At 44.6% G+C, this 22,715-nt stretch overlaps 1 protein-coding gene across 43 annotated transcripts in view; it reads right to left on the reverse strand.

The window, feature by feature from the left end:
• EIF4G1 (eukaryotic translation initiation factor 4 gamma 1) overlaps positions 1 to 22,715 on the reverse strand; it is a 126,090-nt gene that overhangs the window by 53,056 nt on the left and 50,319 nt on the right. For all 43 annotated transcript variants that reach the window (XM_026718878.2, XM_026718875.2, XM_087933603.1 and 40 more), the window contains one exon: positions 16,901 to 17,001. In XM_026718878.2, the coding sequence (XP_026574663.1) occupies positions 16,901 to 17,001 (101 nt within the window). The remainder of the gene's footprint in view (positions 1 to 16,900; positions 17,002 to 22,715) is intronic.

The raw sequence follows: 22,715 nt of genomic DNA on the forward strand, positions 1-22,715 counted from the left end.
TTCTAGACATATAAAACAAAATACCAGTCATGCATCATCACAAAACCTCCAGAACTCTAAAGCCTACAAACTTGAAATTGGGCTTCTAGGTGCTCACTAAGAAAGGATTTTTCGAAATGACCATCAGAGCATTAGCATTTTGTATATTATTATTAACACGCTCTGATGCTAAGGAGTTCTACTCCCCCTCCCCACCTCAAAAGAAATCTGTACCAAATGCAAAACACAAGCAGAGGAGAGAAGTTTCACTTTTAGTTTCACAGCATCAAGCAGCTTTAATTCAGAAGTTGAGCTAAGCCACGCCCAGGCTCCTTGCTGTCTCCTTCTCACACAGCAAATACTGTTTCAGTTTCCAAACAGCCCTCAACTCTCTCACACAATGACAGGAGGCTGGCCAGATGAATACTAATGGATGCTGGTAGGCAGAGGCACAAATTTTTCCCCTTATTTTCCTCCCCCAAAACTAAGCCAGGCCACATAGATTCATAGCAGAGCACAGGGATCGAGCTAGTCTCCTATAGTTTAAGATGGCTACTGGCATTTTCAAGCCCTAATGGACAGATGCTTTCCCCCAAAGTACTAAAGACTGGGAGTTTGCCATTTCCTTTTCTTAGCCAAGTTGATTTAAAAAGGTCTATGAGAATCAGGGGAGAGAAGGGGAAAAAAAAATCAATGCCAACCGGAAATTAAGAAGAACTGTGGTTTGGCACTCACAGAAACCAAATCTGTCTCTAACCGTAAAATAGCATTCTTGGTGCATCGCGGAGCTGAGATTGCTGCCGTTATAAATTTGGATTGGAAAGTTTCCAGGATATTAAACTTTGTCGAAATGCAAATTGAAATACCATAAAGAAGCTGAGAGATGACCTCAGCAAGAAAAACCTTGCAAGCTGCAGGAATAAAATGTGTCCCCACCCCACTTTTAAATAGAAAATGTCAAAGACAGCTGTGAAGTTACACTGGGCCACTCTTGTCCAAAATCTGAAATATGTCCCCCAAGATAAGGAAGCTTGAAACCGCACCCCAAAATATTTAAAAGGATGTACCACATCTACTGGATGTACCACACCCCATTAATTTGCTATTTATGTAACCTATTATTGTTTCATGCAAACACTACAACGATTTTTGATAGAGGTAAGCCCCTCAATTTGCAACCACAATTGATCAGAATTTCCATTTGCTAAAGCGAGGCAGGAGGATTACATCCATTGTGCCCAACCTGACCAGTCTTTCTTTTGCAATGGTGGTTAAACTAATCAGTGCAGTTGTTATGCAAATTTGGGCTCCTCTCCATTGACTTGGCTTGTTGGAAGCCAGCTGAGGAGGCCGGTGACCCCGGGACGCTGCAACCCGTCACAAGTACATGCCAGCTGCCAAGCACCAGAATTTTGATCAGATGTGACAGTTGCAAGGTTTTGTAAGTCCCATTTTTCAATGACGTTGTAACTTCAAATGGTCGCTAACTAAATGGTTGCAAGTAGAAGACTATCGGTTGTTTACTCCAAGTTGTTCTTTAAGGCAGAGGTCTCCAAGCTTGGCAACTTTAAGACTTGTGGACTTCAACTCCCCAGAATTCCTCAGCCAGCTTTGCTGGGAATTCTGGGAGTTGAAGTCCACAAGTCTTAAAACTTGCTTTGCTGGCTGAGGAATTCTGGGAGTCGAAGTCCACAAGTCTTAAAAAGTTGCCAAGGTTGGAGACCCCTGCTTTAAGGCAAAAGGAAGCCAATGCCCTCAAAGACCTCCTCATTCCCATCCGGGAGAAGATAAGACAAAATTACTAGATCGCCTGCAATATAGCAAGCCTGGAATAGCCACAATCTGCTAAAACATTAAAGAGTGATGATTAGAAGATGTGAGACAGCCTGAATAGTGGAATTGGTGTGCTGATTAAAAAGTAATGGGGGGACTGGAATACACCCTTGCCTTACTCCTCTTGCGGGTAGAAAGGGCTCCGGAGTGATGTCTCCAAGGGAAAAGATCCGACACTCCACGAGGCTTTAGAATAAAGTGCCTAGATAAACAGGAACCATCTTCTATTTCATTGAGGATGCACGAAGCTTTTGTCTTAGCCTCTCCCTTAGAATCAGATCAAAAGCCGAGCTGAAATCCACAAAGGTTGCACCAAAATAAGAATAAGAATGAAGAAGGAAGGAAGGAAGGAAGGAAGGAAGGAGGAGGAGGAGGAGGAGGAAGAAGAAGAAGAAGAAGGAGAAGGAGAAGGAGAAGGAGGAGGAGGAGGAGGAGGAGGAGGAGGAGAAGAAGGAGGAGGAGGAGGAGGAGGAGGAGGAGGAGGAGGAGGAGGAGGAGGAGGAGGAGGAGGGAGGAGGAGGAGAAGAAGAGCAGCCTTTGGGTGGTGAATTGTATTTTTCAGTTAAATGATGACAAGACCAGACAATGGTTTGAGGCAGCACGCCCCCCAAACTTTCTGGGTTGGCAGGCTGATGGTGGGGGATAGAGAAGGGATGGTTTGGGGTGAGTGGCAGGGCCGTGCGCAACTCCATTTGTGTGAGGGGCACGTACCCTTGCCCTCATGCAAATGGAGCTTTGCACACGAGCGAACGCTGCTTGTGCAAATGGAGCTGTGTGCGTGTGGGGTGCTTCTCTGACACACACTGAGTGGAGCTGTGCATGCTTGCCTGGCCCACTTCTGAACGGGCCAGGCAAGATCTATATTCCCTCCCCACCCCACTAACCTGCTTTCCAGCTCCATTCTCCTGTGCAGGGCAACTAAAGAAGACCCAGCCAATCAGCTGGGACTTGGGAGGCGGAGAATAGATGGGGGCGGGGTCAGTCAGTGGTGGGATTTGCCAGTTCTCCAAACTACTCAAAATTTCTGGTCAGAACCTGCTGAATACCACCTCTGGTAGACGTGGATCAGAGATTGGTCTAAATCCCCAGTTATTCCACGTGAATATTGTCTGGATCTAATCCAGCAGTTTGAAATATCGCATATATAGGGTAGTCCTCGACTTACAACAGTTCATTTAGTGACTGTCTGAAGTTACAAGGGCACTGAAAAAGGGGATTTATGACTGTTTTTAATGCTTACGACATATGCGCCATCCCCAGGGTCACATGATCAAAATTGAGATGCTTGGCAACCAACTCCTATTTATGACGGTTACAGTGTCTGGGAGGGTCATGTGATCCCCTTTTGCGACCTTCAGACTGGCAAAGTCAAAGGGGAAGTCAGACTCACTTAACAGAGGAGTTACTAATTTAACAACTGCAGTCATTCGCTTAACAACTCTGGCAAGAAAGGTCGTAAAATGGGGCAAAATTCACTTAACAAATACCTTGCTGAGCAACTGAAATTTTGGGTTCAATGGGGGTCGTAAGTCAAGGACTATCTATAGTCTAAGGTTCAACAATCTCCTCTAAATCACGGAGATGATTTAGGAGATGACCCATTTCTATCTTTTTTGCCATGGTTGTTAAGCGAATTTGCATTTTACTGCAGTTAAAAAAAGACAAAAGTCATCACTTTTTTTCCCCTTTACACTTTTCTCTTTTATTTTTCTGTTTCTTTTAATCTTGTAATGAAACCAAACAAAACTGATTGAAAAGGGGGGAAAAAAGATGGAGAACAAGCTGATTTAATTACAAGGAGTGAGTAAGCTTTGATGAGGTAACTTTTTTTGACTGCTTGCACACCTGTCAGAAATCCTGTTCACACCTTGGTTAGCTTGTGATTTATTGTTGCTCAATCCTAAGAAATGTTGCCTCATGAAATTTTCTGTTAGGGCTTAAAAGGCAGAGAATGTTCCTGTAATGCTTTTGTGCAAAGCCCCTCAGAGCCACTTTTTAATAGCTCCAGGTTATTTTTAATGGAGGCTAATTGCTCAAACACTGAAATAACAGTTGGTGCTGTGAGCAAGCACTGTTTTGCCATGAATTCAGTTAAGCCATCCAGTGACAATCGCTTCTCCCCTTCCTGACCCTGTGCAATCCTGTTCTTATGGTCTGTGGAAGATACAGGATAGCTGGTGGAATATGGACTGCAAATTAGTCCAGTCTATTAAATCATCTCTTAAGAGAAACAGACAGCTCCAATAATTGCTGTTTTCCTCATGTCTGTTTTTAGGTTCCATTCAAGAGCCTCAAAATTATTACGGATGGGAAATGGGGTTAATTTATTTACTCTGTCTTATCAAATTTGTATGTATCTAATTTCTATCTATCTATCTATCTATCTATCTATCTATCTATCTATCTATCTATCTATCTATCTATCTATCTATCCATCCATCCATCATCTATCCATCATTCTCTTATCTATCAATCTCTCATATATCTCTCCCTCCCCCTCTCTCTTCCACCAAATTTAAATAGCTTCCAATATTACAAGAAATGACTGAGTGGCATACAATAGTCAATTTGAAAAGATTATACAAAAACAAATGTTTAAATTAGAAAAATCAACATTAAAATGGAGATGACTAAATCTAAAAATATATACAAGCCCTAAGTAAGGGGGAGGGGGGGGGAGAATAGATCCAGCTTTTTTTCTCTTAAGGAAAATCCACCCATTTTTGGCTTTTTGGTTAGCTTGAAAGAGTGCTGTGGGGTCCTTGGTTCTCCCTGAGCATGGATGTTTTCTTGCAGACATTTCATTACCCAACTAAGTAACCTTATCAGTGCTGGAAGGGAGATGTTGTGAGTCCTGTAAGCCTTTTTCTTCCTCCCCCCACTCTTCAATCTGTCAATTATAAGTCTTTTTCTCCTCTCATCTCAGTGCCTGACTCCTACCTTTTGTTTTCTTTCCCAGGAAGTTATAGTATCTGCTTATTTTTTAAATAAGTCTTAACCGACACTAAACCCTAGAGGCAGGAAGAGAAACAAGGGTTCACAGAGAAGGATGTTCATAGGTTGTGATTGTGTTCCTCACCCTTTGCTGAGTGAGCAAAGGCCAGGGATGGGCACACTCCTTACATCAAGGTGTGAAGCTTGTTAGTGACACAGAGACATCATAAAGTATCTGCTAAAGCAAGGGTCTTCAAACTTGACAGCTTTAAGACTTGTGGACTTCAACTCCCAGAATTCCTGAGCTAACATGACTGGAGGAGGAATTCTGGGAGTTGAAGTCCACAAGTCTTTAAACTTGCCAAGTCTGAAGACCCCTGTGTTAAAGGAATGTTAAGACGTGTATAATTCCATCTCACAACATTGTTGGCTGGGGGTATTTGGGGAGTTGGAAGTCCACACCTCTTAAAATGGCCAAGGTTGGGAAACACATATTCCAAAGACGAAGAAAAATGATTCCCGCTATTTCTTCAACCACAACGTTAAAATCAAGTCTATGATTCTACCCATAATATGCCTTTGGGAATGTGAGAGTAACTGGTTTCTTTCTTTTTTTTTAGCACCAGGCAATAAACCTGTTATTTTCTACCACCTTTTAAGAATATTCTGTTGTGCAGGGAAATTCACTGGAGAAAGTTATTTCTTCAACCACAACATTAAATCTAGACTATGATTATGACCCATTATATGCATTTGGGAATGGGAATGGGAGAGTAATTAGTGGACCAATCTCCCGAAAGGGAGAAACTGGACACCTAGATTTCTATTCTTTCTTTTTTTTAGCACCAGGCAATGAGCCTGTTATTTTCTACAACCTTTTAAGAATATTCTGTTATGCAGGGAAATTCACTGGAGAAAGCAATTATGTTTGGAAAAGTTAACAGACTTAGGGCCACAGCTGAAGGCCAAATTTGTGCTGCTATATGAGACACTAGTTAAGTGAATTTTGTCCCATTTTACAACCTTCCTTGCTGCTTTTGTTGAGTGAGACATTCCAGTTGTTACGTTAGTTAACAACAGTACATGACTGTTTAAGTGACTGACTTGGTTTATCAGAAGGTTGCAAAATGAGATTATCACATGACCCCAGGACACTCATATATATGAATCACCTTCCAAGCAGCTGGATTTTGATCACATGACCGTGGGGACCCTACAATGGCCGTAAGCGTGAAAACCAGTCTAAGTCTCCCTTTTTTCCAACACCATCGTAACTTTGAATGGTCACTAAGTGAACTGTTGTAATTCAAGGACTAACCTATAAAAGGAAATCAGGTTGAAAAAGAACAGGGTGGCTGGATGCCATCAAAGCTGACACCAGCCAGAGCAGAGAACAACTTGTTGTGGTTCGCCAGCAGCCTGTACAGATGGCAGCGGAATGAGACCATGGGGAAGAATGGGGACCAGTCTGGGGAGGACTCGGAAGAGGGTCCTGCATCCGATACAGAGATGGGGCCAGGACCATCTGGGAGTGGGGTGCTGATTCCGGAGTCTCTGGAGTCTGGCAGCAGCAAGGCAGAGGAACAAGGGGAGCCTGTTCCCAGTGCGCGTATGCGCAGAGCTGCTAGAAGGCGAGAGCAGCTGAGACAAAAGGGGCGACTCGGGAGTGAGGCTTGGAGGTGACTGCCCCTCCCATAAGGTATAAAGGAAATGCAAAGGTAGAGAAACCTTTGCAGGAAGCAAAGTCGTTCGCTCTGTTCAGATTAAACCTTGAAGCTCTGTGTGGACTTTGTACTTCGTTTGGTTTTTTTACAATTCATTTCGCACTTTAGTTGTTGAGAGCAATTCAAAGGAGATAAAGGTGGGTGTTTATCTCGAGGGACTGTTTGGGACTCATTACAGGCTGGGAATGAACATAATTCCCAGTATTGAAATAAAACAAGAATTGTTTTAACTAAGCGTGTGCTTAATTACGGTCTCAGGAAGCCTTGGTCAGAACACAACTCAAAGCAATACTGGCAGATGGGAAGATGGAGTTTATGGGATAGCCGAGAGTTGGAAACAACAGAATGGTTAAATTATCATCATCTTCATCATCATCAAAGAAGATTCAGCTCTGCTGGTTGGTTTTGTGTTCACTTTATCTCTGGTTCTCCACTTTATTTTCCACGCCCTATTGGCAGGTTTATAATGTGTTTCCCTCAAAAGATAAGACTGGGTCTTATATTAATTTTTGCTCCAAAAGACGCATTAGGGCTTATTTTCTGGTCGGGGCTTATTTTCGAGGAAACATGGTATCTTTCCACCAAACGTGAAGTGTATCCATTTCTCTCTTGACCTTAAAATAGGGGAAGGCAATTTGTAAGAATATCAGGAAAGTAACTTATCCTTTCCTAACTTGTTGAACAGCCACAGAGGCAAAACCTGTTTTACTACAAATGGCCGCTTCTTTGACGGCGCAGGGAACAGGAAGAAAGCTTCCCACTCACTGTTTTAAATTTTTTATTTAAAATAGTGGAACAGGAAAAACCGCCTCACTAAAATTCAGACCCCTAGCATTAAAATTTTGAGAAAATCACCTCAGGAACTACAAACAAGGGTTCTGGGAATCACTTCTTCCATAAAACAAAACAGGAAATTAAGTGCAGTTTTGAAAAGAAAGTGATGGAGTTAGCACAATTATGGCAAAATTAACTGTTTTAAATAGAGAAAAGAAAGTATATAGTTTTCTTTCTGCTTGGGAACGACTTCTAGACCTTTGTGCTCAAATAAGGGGTGTGTGAAATTTTGACTTTGGGTTGAATGGGACGGAACAGAACAGAGTAGAATAGAATGGAACATAGAAGTGAACAGAATAGAGCAGAATAGAATATTCTTTATTGGCCAGGTGCGATTAGATCAGGGTTCCCCAAACTTGGCAACTTTTAAGACTTGTGGACTTCAACTCCCAGAATTCTCCAGCCAGCTATGCTGGAGAATTCTGGGAGTTGAAATCCACAAGTCTTAAAGTTGCCATGTTTGGAGACCTCTGGATTAAGACACACAAGGTGTTTATCTCTGGTGTGGAAACTCTCAGTATACATCCAAAAGTAATATTAGTCACAATAATAATACCCATAACACCAATTAGAGGATAATAAATTAGATATAGTAAAGATAATAAATTAGAAATCACTAGTATTTACTAAATATGTAGTCATTAAAAGTTGAGGCTATAATTTTACTGGACTAAAAAAATCTGGGAGCCAATGTTTTTCTTTCCTCTTTCCTACTTACCCTACACCTTCCCCATTTCCCTACTTTCTTTCTTTTCATTTTTATTTTATATTATCTCAAATCAAAATGTATATATGTATCAAAAAAAAGAGAGAGAGAGAGAGAGCAGGCCGCAGTTTTAAAGAGAGTCTGATGAGCATTTTCACGGAAGGCTAAGTGAAAATCAGTAGCTCACCCAGGGAACTTAGGCTGGATCTGAAGCAAGAATTACTCAAATCCTTTTATAAGAAGCTTAGTGCTGGCAACTGTACTGATGTTATACACCCACGACTATTAGGCTGATCCCGATCGGCGGAAGTAAAATTACAGCATTCTGTCCCTTTGCAAAGAGTGAGGAGTTTTGCCCTTTAGTGACAGATGGTTTTACAGATCCAATTTGCAGTGGTAGTTTGCAACTGAGAACATTTCAAAAGTTACTTTTCCTCCAACAAAAATGGGCTGACCAAGCGTAGGAGGCCAGCTTGCAACTTTTTAAAAAATAAGTGAACAAAACAGGAGAGTGGGGGGTTTTCGTTTCCGTGGTGTGCATGCCTACACCTACAGATGTGGGGTTTTAAACTAGACCTTAAGCATCAATTATAGGAAATCCCTGACTTACAGCCACAACTGAGCCCAAAGTTTCTGTTGCTGTTAAGGGAGTTTTGCCCCATTAATCGACCTTGCTTGCCACATTTGTTCAGTGAAACCCCGCCGTTAAGTTAGTAACCTGGTTGTTAAGTGAATCTGGCTTCCCCATTGACTTTGCTTGTCAGATGGTCGCAAACGGGGATCATCGCATGACTCTTGCACACTAACAACCGCCATAAATACGGGTTGGTTGTCAAAGCCTCTGAATTTTGCTCATGCAACCGTGGGGATGCTGCAATGGTTGGAAGCATGTGAAAAACGGTCCACAGGTCACTTTTTTCAGTGCTGTTGTAACTTCGAATGGTCACTAAATGAACCATTGTAAGTCGAGGACTGCCTGTGTTTCCCATCTGGCCGCCGCAGGACGAAGGTGCTGAACCAGACTGGCCTTCTTCTTCTTACCCAACAGTTTTTGATTTACGATGAAGAGAGATTTATCTCCAAACACTTGGCAACCTCTGGCACGCAGCACCTGCATTCCCACAATTTGTTTAAGTCCGTTACCGCATCAGCTCCTTTTCTGGGTTTGCACAACACCTTACGCCAGCCTTTCTCAGGGCTTAAGACGTGTGGACTTCAACGCCCAGAATTCCCCCAACCAACCTTCTGGGAGCTGAAGTCCACACATCTAATGGTGTCGCTCAGGTTGAGAAATGCTGCGTCAGACCGTTAAGCAAACCCAGAGGGACGGTTTGGTCTAGCGGTTAAGGTGTAAGGAAGCAGGAGGCCATGAGTTCTAGAGTTCCAAGCCTTGGGCACGCAAGCCAGCTGGGTGGTTTTGAGCCAACCATCAGGAGATGATGAGTTCTAGTGCTCACTTAAGCACGAAAGCCAGCGGGGTAACTTTGGGCCAATCACTAGGAGATTGTGAGTTCTAGAACCATTGGGCATGGAAGACTGGCTGGGAGACCTTGGGCCAATGACTGGGAGTTCTAGTACCCATTGGGCATGAAAGCTGGCTGGGTGATTCTGGGTCAATCACCAGGAGACTTGTGAGTTCTAGTGCCCATGTAGCCATGAAAGCTAGCTGGGTAATTTTGGGCCAATGACTGGGAGATTGTGAGTTCTAGTACCCATTGGGCTTGAAGGCTGGCTGGGGGACTTTGGGCCAATAACTGGGAGTTCTAGTACCCATTGGGCATGAAAGCTGGCTGGGTGATTCTGGGTCAATCACCAAGAGACTTGTGAGTTCTAGTGCCCATGTAGCCATGAAAGCTAGCTGGGTAATTTTGGGCCAATCACTCGGAGACTGTGAGTTCTAGTCCTGGCCTTAGGCATGAAAGCCAGCTGGGTGACTTTGGGCCAGTCCTTTTCTCTCAGCCCAACCCACCTCACAGGGTTGTTGTGGGGAAAATCGGAGGAGAAAGGAGTATTAGATACGCTTGCTACCTCAAGCAATTTAAGACAGGATAAAATCAACATAAGTAAATAAAACAAGATTCAGCCTAACCACGCTCAAGGAGAAGGATGTACTGGCAACCAGCAATGTTACAGAAATCAGGGGAAGGATCTGGATGCCCACTGTCATGCAAGATCTGATTCCACCACAGGTAGTCCTTGACTTATGACCTCAACTGACCCAAAATTTATGTTGCTAACATTTATTAAGTGAGTTTTGTCCGGTTTTACGACCTGTCTTGCCACCGATGTTAAGTGAATCACTGCAGTTGTTAGGTTAGTAACTGTTGTTAAATGAACCTGGCTTGTCCACTGAACTTGCTTGTCAGAAGGTCAACGAAAGGGGATCACATGATCCCTGGACACTGCAACCGTCATAAATATGAACCAGTGGCCAAGCGTCCAAATTTGGATCACGTGACCAAGGGGATGTAAGTTGTAAGTGTCCAAAACAGTGAATAGTCCCATTTTTTCAGGGCCCTTGTAGCTGTGAACGGTCACTAAATGAACTGTTGTAAGTCGAGGACTACCTCTATTGTATTCATTTGAGGATATCTGGCACCACCCTGGAAAATCTCACTGTCCTGCTGCTCAAGAGATACTAGCATTATCCTCTCCCTTAATTACTCTTTTAAAAATCCCTCAAAGCAGAGACTCCAGAATGTATCACCTTTACAAATAGGGCATTTAGGCATCTCGTCTAATGGCTGCCAGGATGCTTTGGGCCCATAATTCTTTAATGCAGCTGCCTAACTTACCGATCCTTGCTGTCTCCAGACAGACAGTTTCATAAAATATCGATGCTCCCTTTTCTCATCCAACCCACTTCAGAGTTGACTCAAAAGGTGACCACCAGTAAAGCATAGAGTAGGGGTCTCCAACCTTGGCAACTTTAAGACTTGTGGACTTCAACTCCCAGAATTCCTCAGCCAGCAAAGAAACTTTAAGACCTGTGCACTTCAACTCCCAGAATTCCTCAGCCAGCAAAGAAACTTTAAGACCTGTGCACTTCAACTCCCAGAATTCCTCAGCCAGCAAAGAAACTTTAAGACTTGTGCACTTCAACTCCCAGAATTCCTCAGCCAGCAAAGAAACTTTAAGACTTGTGCACTTCAACTCCCAAAATTCCTCAGCCAGGGAGTTGAAGTCCACGAGTTTTAAAGTTGCCAAGGTTGGGGACCCCTGGCATAGAGAGTTTAGGGTGGGGTCCCCAACACCCCCGGTTCGTGGACTGACACCGGGCCGGCATGCCAGAAACCAGGCCACAAAAACAAGCAAAGCCCCATCTGTGGGATGCAGGCAGCACACCAAACCATGGTTCTTCCGGTCCACGGAAAAACCTCTCTCCACGGAACCGGTCCTTGGGGGCTGCTGGTGGTTTTTCCATAAATGGTGAAGTGGATCGAAAATAAAAAGGCTTCCCAGAGGAAATTCAGAACACAGGTGGTCCTCAACTTATGACCACAACTGAGTCCAACATTTACGTTGCTAAGCGAGTCGGGGGTTAAGTGAATTTTGCCTCATTTTGCAACCATTTTTGCCACAGTGGTTAGATGAATCACTGCAGTTGTTAAGTTAGTGACACGGTTGTTAAGTGAATCTGGCTTTGCTTGTCAGTAGGTCTCAAAGGGGATGTCACGATTGTAGGACTCCACAACCGACATAAATATGAGTCAATTGTCAAGTGTCTGTAATGTGATCACATGACTATGGGGGTGCTGGAATGGCCGTTAAGTGTGAAAAACGGCCATCAGTCACTTTTTCAATGCTGTTGTAACTTCAAACAGTCATTAAATGAACAGTTGCTAAGTCGAGGATTAGCTGTAATGAGGGATGTTGAAGAAACAAGGAGGAAGTTGAGGGGCTGCCACAGAGAAGAGGAAGGGGTCAAGCTATTTTCCAAAGCACCCAAACACCAGACAAGGAACAATGGATGGAAACTGAACAAGGAGAGATTCAACCTGGAAATAAGGAGAAATTTTCTGACAATCAACCCATGGAACAGCTTTTGTCTTCGGAAGTTGCGGGAGCTTCATCCCTGGAGGCTTTCAAGAAGAGATTGGACTCCCATCTGTCAGAAATGGTGTAGGGTCTCCTGCTTGGGCGGGGGGGTTGGACTAGATGACCTATAAGGTCCCTTCCAACTCTGATTATCTGTATCCGTAAGTGTTGCAGAATTTGAGAGTAGCAAGTCATGTGAGCCTACCAGAGTCTGAGTTTTTTCAACAAGGACTTGGAATATTTGATTTCTTCTGAACAAGAAGTGGGGCAGTAATTCCCATTTTTGCCGACAGCATTGAAAAACCTTGGCGTCTGAATACGACGCCGTACGGACTGTCCAGCTTGGATTTTAGCGCTCGAGGCAAACTGCAACAGCTACATTATGAATCTATGGCAGCCTGAAAGACCCTCAACCTAAACCATGAGGAGGCGAAACTAAACCCAGAGGAAGCAACAACCCGGGTATGTCTGGCTGTGCCCATTCAATTGCTGGGTCATTCTCTTAGCCCAGCCTGCCCCATAGGGTAGTTGTGGGGCAAAACAGAGGGGAAATGTGGGCTACGAAGCAAGACGAGGTAAGTTCACGAGGTTCGAACCCTTGGCTGCTGATCGGCAGGCTTGCCGCGTTCGAGACCCGTTGCTGCTGCAGGGTAGAGTGAGCACCCGCCACAAGCTCCAGCCTCTGATGACCCAGCCGTTCGAAAGAAGGTGACTGCGAGTGGATTAATGGGTATATATCACTTTTGATGGGCAACATCCGAGGGACGCAAAAGGAACCCCCAATTGGGCACGCCCGGGGCAACGGTGATATCAACAGCAAATCTTTTGGCCACAGAAGTACTTTGGTGCTCCCAACGCAGGGAAAAAAAACCAACACAGGAGAAGTTAAAACATGGATGGCTAGGGCAGGGGTGTCAAACTCAAACGTCCGCGGGCCGGATCCGGCCCACGGGGTGATTAGATCTGGCCCATGGGGGCCCCCCTGGAAACAACACAGGACCGGCCCATGGTGCCTCTGCCAGCAAAAAGGGAGCTCAGGAGGACCGCGCACCGCCCTCCCAGGCTCCATTTTTGTTGGCAGAGGGCTGCAGGAGGCTGGCACAGCCAAAAAAACAGGGCCTGGAAGAGTGGGGGGCATTGCATTTAAAAAAAAAACACAAGCAAAGGGAGGAGCATACGGGAAGTGGTCCCCTCATTGTGGACTGTGCCCGCTTTTTCCTTTGCAAAGAAAACAATATACCAATGACTGACTTATCTCACCTGATTCTTCCCCTTCTAAATCACGTGGCATGAGAGCAACTTCTTCAGAAATGTTCAGGCCGTAAAGAGAAGCAGCCCTGCATTCGACAGCCTTTCTCGCTGCAGAGTTCCAGCCTGCTCCTTCGGCTAATGTTCAGCACACCATTCTGGACTCTTGTACCTCGCCGAACTCTGACCCATCTTGCAACATTCCCCCCTGAATAGCTTGCATGCATACACACACAAACACACACACACACACACACACACACACACACACACACACACACACACACACACAGGGCAGGGCCTGTTTCTCCTGCTGAGTCTACATCTGGAATCTTCCAAAGGTGAGAAGCAGTTGCTTTCCACCAGGCTAAACTATTTTTTAAATGTTTATTTAATTATTTATATCCCACCTTTACTGTTTTTATAAATAACTCATGGTGGTGAACGCAACCCCGTATCCCTTCTTGCTCCTATTTTCCCCACAACAACCATCCTGTGAGGTGGGTTGAGCGGAGGGTGAGGGACTGGTCCAAAGTCACCCAGTCATCTTCAGTGAATAAAGTGGGACTAGAAGTCACCTTCTCCTGGCGCTTGCTCTGAAGTCACCCAGTAGCTTTCGTGCCTAAGGCAGGACTACAACTCACACCCTCTTGGTAATTGGCCCAAAGTCACTCAGTCAGCTTTCATGCCTAAGATGGAACTAGAACTCACATTTTCCTGAGGATTGGTCCAACATCACCCAGTAGCTTTCATGCCTAAGACAGAACTAGAACTCACAGGCTCCTGGTGACTGGTCCAAGTCACTCAGTCGGCTTTCGTGCCTAAGGTGGGAGTAAAACTTACAGCCTCCTGGTGATTGACCCAAAGTTGCCCAGCCACCTTTCATGTTTAAGGCGGGATTAGAACTCACTGGCTCCTGGTGATTGGCCCAAAGTCGCCCAGCCAGCTTTCATACCTAAGATGGAACTAGAACTTACACTTTCCTGAGGATTGGTCCGACATCACCCAGTAGCTTTCATGCCTAAGACGGAACTAGAACTGACAGTCTCCTGGTGATTGGCCCAAAGTCGCCCAGCCAGCTTTCCTGCCTAAGGCAGGATTGAAACTCAGGATCTCAGCTTCTAGCCTGGTGCTTTAATCACCTACATAGCTAGAGCAGAGCTCACTATACCTGTTGTACAAGGTAAGGAAGGGCATCACTACATAAAGCCCAAGGGAAAGAACCAGGCTATGCCAAGGCTGGTCTTTTGTGAACTTTCCCAGTTCTGCATATTAAATATGACAAACTGACTTCTGGGGGGTGAGGGGGGTTGCCCAACAGTTTCATTCAGAGGAATGAAGTCTCCTGAACACACCCCAGAAAGCATGGATTGGTATGAGCCAGAGAATGAACGAATGAAACATTCTGGAGAATATTAGGGTTTTGACACACCGGGTAAGAACTATAAATGAAAAGTTTAATTAAAGGGCACCAGGCCAGGCAAAAGGGTGACCATTATTTCCAACTATCCATTAAAATCAAGAATGACAATCCTGCAGCAGTGGCATCGTTTTTGTCAACGGAGACCGTGTGTACGGCATCACGCAAGCGATCCGATTCATGTAATGACGCCTTTATGCGAAGGGCATAAAATCGCTTGCCCGAATTCGGTACGTGGTACTCAATGGCGGGGAATGAAAGGGTTTATACTCCTTGCAGACAGCTGGTCATTTGCATCCTTTTTAGAGAGTCATTGAGGACACTTGGGAAGTTTTATCTATGTCATCAAGATCACCTGGGTGGTGCAAATGGGTGTGGAGCCTTCTGGGCTGCAGGATGTTTTTCTGCCCTGTGTATCCCTTTCCCTGTTGAACACAGGCGCAGGCTGTCGGGGATGAGTCCACATTGTCTGCATCTCAAAGTGAAGTGCAAAGGGTTCCTGTAGTCTATCATTTTTTTCCCCTGGAAATCCATTCATACTCCCAACATCGTTCAAAGGGCGTTTATCCCAAAGCGCACCGTCTGCAAGGAATATAAACCCTTCCATTCCCCACCATCCAGTCAGAGCCGAAGAAGCTTCTTAGAAGGGAAGCGAAATGTCTTCAGAAGGAAAAAACAAGAAAAGTCCAGTTGCCTCCTGAAAAAGCACCTTTGGGACAACTACAATAAACGTATCGCTAGGCAATGCTGTGGAGTACCCAACTTCATACTATGTCCACCTGAACAGGTACCTCTGAACAGTTTCCTCCACCCCAACCTACCTTCACTGAAACCTACCTTCTGCCTTGTGAAAATTAAGGCAGAATCTCCATGAAACTTATCTTGACCCAGAACGTTAAACCTTAGTACAGGTACTTTAGACTTACGACCACAACTGAACCCCTAATTTCTGTTGCTGAACGAAACCTTGATTTTTGCCCCGTTTTGCCACAAGCGTTCAGGGAATCACTGCAGTGGTTAAAGTTAGTCGCGCGCTTGTTAAGGGAATCTGGCTTCCCCACAGAGTTTGCTTGTCAGAACGTCGCAAAAGTGACCCCGGGACACTGTAAGCATTATAAATATGAGTCAATTGCCATGAATCTGAATTTGGATCACGCAGCCATGGGGAAGGTGCAACGGTCGTAAGTATGAAAAAGTGTCATAAGTCACTTTTTTCAGTGCCGCTGTAATTTTGAACAGTCACTAAATGAACAGTTTTAAGTCAAGAATATCGGTATTAATAGTCTTGTTTTAAAGCTCTGAATCACAACCACTACAACGAACATCTCTCTCTCTCTCTCTCTCTCTCTCATCTCTATCTATCTATCTATCTATCTATCTATCTATGATACAAATATCAAAACAACTGAATTTTGCAAGTAAACAATCAAGCTCAGAGAGCACCAAGGACCCCACATTTCAACCCTGAGCTACAAATATTCTCCTTTATTGGTACAACTGTATTTTAAATGATAATCTGACATTTCTAGGGTGTTGGCAACCAGAAGTCCTGAGATCTTCTTAGTTCATCTAATCTTAGTATTGATGCTGTTGTCAAACTGAACCCCTATTTTAAACTTTCGAGACAGTATTTTTTCCAAAGCCAGATACAAATCATATAAATAAAACAATAAAACAACAGGAAGTGATGATGTAAGCTAAAGGTAAAGGTTGGGAACACAAGACAGGTGAACTAAGTAAACAAGACCTGAATATCGTGTTTCCCCGAAAATAAGGTCTGGTCTTATTTTCTTTTGGGCTCCAAAATAAGCACTGGGGCTTATTTTGGGAGGTTGTCTTATTTTTTTCCTCCATGTACTTTTAAGAGTACATGGGAGGCCCACTTCTGCTGCCCTGCAATGGCTTATCTCAAGGCCACCTATGCCCCAACACCTGCCTTGCCTCGCTTCCCTAAGCCAGTGTGGGTTGCGTGGGGCACCTCTATCCTCTGCCTTGCCTCGCGACAACACGAACAACCAGACTTAAGCAGGGCTTATTTGGAGAGTAGGGCTTATATTAGGCACACATGCAAAAAAAAAAAAAACCCACAGCAAGGTTTATTTTCAGGATAGGTCTTATTTTCGGGGAGGAACACATTAATGGCTATTTTATTGTCCCACCCAGCTGCCTCCCACCCGTTCTTACTGTCTTGCGCTCTCGCTTTGGCGGGACCGGTGGTTGAGGATTCATCATGACTTGGGAAGTTGGGAATTGTTGCACGTTCTGCGCAGGATAATATGCACCAGCTGAAGGAGAAAAGGAGAAATTTGAGTTATTGCAGTCATATCATACCGGTAGCCCTCAACTTACCACCATAATTGAGCCCCAAATCAAGGTTGCTAAGTGGGAAATTTGTTAGGTGAGTTTTGGCCCCATTTGACGACTTTCCTTGTAACGTTTGCTAAGTAAATCACTGCAGTTGATAAATTAGTAACCTGGTTGTTCAGTGAATCTGGTTTCCCCATTATCTTTGCTTGACAGGGGATCACATGACCAAGGGACATTACACCAGTCATAAATATGAGTCAGTGGCCAAGTAATCAAAGGTAGGCTGGAGTCTCTGGCATCTTTGTACTCTAGCATCAAACTTTATACAGGTACAGGTAGTCCTCGAGTTACGACCACATAAACATTTGCGACTTTGCCCCATTTGCGACTTTTCTTGGCACAGTTGTTAAGTGAATCGTTGCCTTTGTTAAGTTGCTAACATGGTTGTTATGTGAATCTGGATTCTTCATGGACTTTGCTTGTCAGAAGAGGTTGCAAAAGGCGACCACGTGACCCCAGGGACACTGCAACTGTCATAAATATGAATCAGTTTCAAAACGTCCAAATTTTGATGGATGTGACGCCAGGGATGCCGCAATGGTCATAAGTGTGAAAAATAGTCACGTCACTTTTTTTAGTGCCATTGTAACTTTGAACGGTCACTATATGAACTGTTGTGTCAAGGACTATCTGTACAAACATGCAAAGTTACCTGTCATGTAATCTACAGGTAATCCTTGACTTATGAGTTCAATTGGGGCCAGAATTTCCATTGCTAAAGCAAGCTTTGAGTCACACCAGATTTCACAACTTTTCACTATCCTTGTTAAGCGAATTCCTGTAGTTGCTAAGTGAATTGTGCGGTTGTTGGAAGTTGACTGGGAAGGTTGCCCATGGCAATCACATGACCCCAGGATGCTGCAAATGTTGAAATACTGCATTTCCCCGAAAATAAGAACGGGTCTTATATTAAATTTTGCTCCAAAAGACGCATTAGTGCTTATTTTCCTATTAGGCCTTACTTTGGGGAAGATACAGTACTAAATGCATCCATCTGGTGGATGACCTTAACTGGGGCTTATTTCTAAGGTAGGGCTTAAATTACAAGCATCCTGAAAAATCATGCTAGGGCTTATTTTCTGGTTGGGTCTTATTTTCGGGGAAACAGGGTACAGGGCAGTTGCCAGCACCTGGATTTTTATCAGGGGATCTTTGAGAGGCTGCAATGGTCATTAAGTGGGAAATCTGATCACAAGTCACTTTTTTTCAGTCCTGTTGTAATGGTCATTAAACCAATTTTGTAACCTATAAGGCAAACCACTGTTTGTTCGGCCTCCCATACAAGAGAAAGCAATTCTCTCAAAAATTTCTTTTCTTTCGGTGGCTAAAGTCTCTCCACAGTGCCAAATTTCACATGATCTTAGGCAAGCATGCCCAAATCATACATGACAGAAGCCCCTAACCCTAATAACTCACGGCCATGAACCTATCCAAAAACCTCCTGCTATTTCCCCCCACAACAACAACTCTGAGTGGTGAATTGGGCTGAGAGAGGGAGAATGGCTGGCCCAAAGTCGCCGGTTGGCTTTCATACCTAAGGACTAGAATTCACAACCTCCTGCCTTCTAGCCTGGTGCCTTAAAACCATTAGACCAAACTGCATGCAAAGAACCCGTAACCTGTTCAGAAACTTCAGGGCTTTTAGAAATGTTGGGCTGCAACTCTCACATTCTCACCCATGGGACACGTTGGCTGGGGATGGTGGGCATTGTGATCAAGCCACCGACCTAAATCTTGCCACTGCTGTCACCTCAAGAGCAACATGGGATGATCTCTTGGAAGATTTTAGATCTGGAAGGACAGGTCTTTGAAATCAACCAGTTTCCCCCCCCCCTCATTAGCTCATTATGAGTTACACAAGCCTCTCTCTATAATAATACGAGTAAAGTTTTTGCTTTTTGGATTGGTGGAAAGCACTTAAAACTTGTAGGGACGATCACGCACACAGCTCTCCACTGAGCTTGTTCCCCATTGGCTGGCATCTGGTGGCATCCTGATTTTTAATCTGAGAAATCGTGTGACGAAACTGATTTAAAAAAAAAAAAAAAGTCTTGCACCTCGATTGCAGCTCGACTCTGTTCAAGCCACGGATCCTTATGCTGCAGCTGAACCTTCCAACTTGTTTATCACACATTGTTATACCCCTTATTTTATCATCTTGTCTGATACCTGTATTCAGAACTTCCAATACCAAAATAAATAACAGAAGGGACAAGGGGCATTCTCTTGTACCCTTTTGAATTTCACATGGATTGGTTATGACAATTTTTGCTTTCTGTGATGTGTAGATTCCATTTAATTCCCTGGATAAAATTTTCTCCAAATGGGCTTATTTTGTGTGTGTATATATGCGTGTGTGTGTGTATGTGTGTGTGTGTGTGTGTGTGTGTGTATACACACACACACACACAGAAGCCTGATGATGCAGATGAGATTCTGCCGAAACGTTGCTACAACTTTAAAAGCACAACTATAATGACGTGAGAAAATACCTGAACAAAGCTGAATGCCATACATGTAAGTACCCACGAAAAATTAAGAATATATATATATGTGTATGTGTATATATGTGTGTGTGTGTGTTTGTTTGTGTGTGTGTATATACACACATACACATACATACACACACACACACATATACATACACATACATATACAGTATATACACATATACACACATACACACACATTTAAAAATATATAATTTCTTCCTCTGCTCTCAACTTGGCAATAGCAAAGAATAAATACAGGTAGTCCTCAACTTACAAACGTTCATTTAATGACCATTCGAAGTTACAATGGCACTGAAACAAGTGACTTATGACCCTTTTTCATACTGCCAACCATTGCAGCATTCCCATGGACACGGGATCAAAATTCAGACGCTTGGCAACTGACTCACAGTTACGACCGTTGCAGTGTCCTGGGGTCAATTCATGTTTTGCCACTTTCCAACAAGCAAAGTCAATGGGGAAGCCAGTGTCAACTCATAAAATATTTCTGTGGTCTTTTCGAGTTGCCAACCGAAAGAGAGGGGGAAGCCGCGGGCAGCTTGCATTCCATAAATGTTTGCAAAGATGGTTTCTAGGTGACAAGAGATTTCTGTCGTGCAAAATTCTAACCGGAGAGTATGATTGATGACTTTTGGCTATGGATGTGTCCCATTGGAGAATATGAATTATGATACACCCAGGGGGTGGGGGAACACCAGGGTCAAGGGTGACAATGAATTATGTGTCTCAAAGTTGGCTATACCCAGGCAGTGCTGGACAATGTTTACTCCTAATAAATCTTCTTTAGGTTTGAAAATCCAGCTAGAGACTCATGATTTAAATGGGGGTAACTACCAGAGCCCTGGCAGCCAGATTCACTTAACAACCAGATTACTAACTGTGGCAAGAAAGGCCGTAGAATGGGCCAAAGCTCACTTAACAAATATCTCACTTAGCAACATATGGGGCTCAATTGTGGTCGTAAGTCAAAGACTACCTGTAGACTGGGCCATCCAGCCCTATCATAACCTGAAAAGCATCAAGAGAAGTTAATATGAAAGCACCACTTCAGCCAAATTTCTTCCAGGTGCGAGAGATATAACTCAAACACCTGAAGAAAATCAGGCTTTGGGCAAGAAGAAAAGCTATGATGTATTTCCACAGCTGTTCTATCACATCTTCTCAGCTGTAAATGAGGAAAACAATGGAAGCCCAGAGATAAGTAAGAGGGGCAGCCAGTAAATTTTATAAATAAATAAACAGATAAAAATGGAAGCTAACGTTTCGCTCTGACTGGCTTCTAGGATGGGAGTGAACAGAACAGGATGTATAAGAAGAACTTGAATGAGAAAGCTCAGATATAGTAACCTGTAGGGAATGAATAACAGAATAATAGTTGGAAGGGACTTTGGAGGTCTTCTAGTCCAGCCCCCCTGCTTAAGCAGGAGACCCTATACCGTATTTCAGACAAATGGTTGTCTGATCTCTTCTTAAAAGCCTCCACTGTTGGAGTAGCCACAACTTCTGGAGGGAAGCTGTTCCACTGAGGAATTGTTCGAACTATCAGCAAATTCCTCCTCAGTTCTAGGTTGCTTCTCTCCTTGATTAGTTTCCATCCGTTGCTTCTTGTCCTGCCTTCAGGTGCTCTGGGAAACGGATGGACCATCCCGTCTTCTTTGAATGAGTGAATGAATGAATGAAGGCTACCACAAAACTGTATAATGCTTTGATCACAAGAAGGCCATGAAAGGAGGGAGGCAAGATGAAAGGACACCTGGCTTCTCAACAAGAGGCATCGGATAATCTTGTGGCTCTATCATACAGGGAAAAAAAAAAAACGCACCTAAATTCTCAGCAGCACGTTTATCAGACTTGCCTTTGTCAATGGTAAGACTTCCAGTGCTTGGCCTGCAATACACCCACCATTCCTTGTCACTGGGCCCACAGAGTAGAGCCGGTGAAGTCCAAAACACCTAAGATGCACCTGCAGCTACCTACCCCCACCTGCCATCTTTCCCCGCATTTTTCTATAGTCGAGGGTTTATACGCCTGCTGAGGTTCCCAGAACTATCCCACCTTTCCCAAAAATAAAAACTGGGAAAGACAAGAGCCACGGCAGGAGAGGGAGAATCCATGCCATGCTGCCTTGTGCCCGCGGCAATCTATAACTCTGGTTTATATACCTGGGATTTGAAATGAAGCCACACTCTCTTTGATTGCCAGCTTAGAAAGCAGAGATATTAGAAGGTTGTTTTGTTGTTTAAAAAAAGAAGACGACACACTCCGTGAAAACCCTCTGTAAGAAGCTTTCTGGGCTTCTCCCTTGTTGTTCGGAAATTTGCTCGGAGCGCTACTGCAATTCCTCAGTCCTTGGAAAAAGAGAGGCTACGTGTGGGGAGTGAGGTGGGGGGGGAGACTCCTCCAAGCTGCTGCACTGACTGGTCGAGCCTGTTTTGAGCACATGGAGGCAGCAGCCCGGGCCCTGCTGAGTCATCTGGCCTAATAAACTTTATGGGTGGGCAGGAAGTGCTGGAGCAGACGCCGATGACAGCCTTTTCTGATGCTGCAGCAGCTCAGCCGGCCATTGGGGGCCAGCGCAGCCGCCATTGTGGGGAACGAGCTTTGTCAACCTATGCAAGTCCTTTAAGGCGGAGGGGGGGTTCCCCCCAAACGCTGGGGCTGCAGGCCATTCCTGGGCCGTGACCTGTTCGAAGAAGAGATGGGCAAGGAGGGCGCGGACGAGGCTCCATTCGTGTGAGGGGAGGGCGCTTGCACACGCGGGGGAAGCTCCCTTCACGCAAAAGCGCCACTTTTCTCCCGCAAGCACGAGAGCCCCTCCCCGCTCGCGCGAGTTGAGCTTCAGGCACGAACGCCAGCCTCCTTCACTCCCTCGCGAAGCTCCGTTCGTGCACAGGGAGGGGGCACGCGTGCACGTGCGCTCGTGACTCACGGCCCCGCCCGCTCCCGCGCCGCCAAGCTGCAAAGATTGGTGACCGCTGCTTTCAAGAGCTGGATGGGAGATGGGAAAAGTCCACCCAGTTCCCTTTTCACCTGCCTAATTGGGATTGCCATCCCAACCGTCTTGGCTCTGCCAATCTTTAAAAAAAGAGACCTGGGCAGCATCTCAGGATTCCAAAACC

The sequence above is a fragment of the Pseudonaja textilis genome, chromosome 4 (genome assembly GCF_049901715.1).
Source record: "Pseudonaja textilis isolate UNSWEBS1 chromosome 4, rPseTex1.2, whole genome shotgun sequence".
NCBI lineage: Eukaryota > Metazoa > Chordata > Lepidosauria > Squamata > Elapidae > Pseudonaja > Pseudonaja textilis.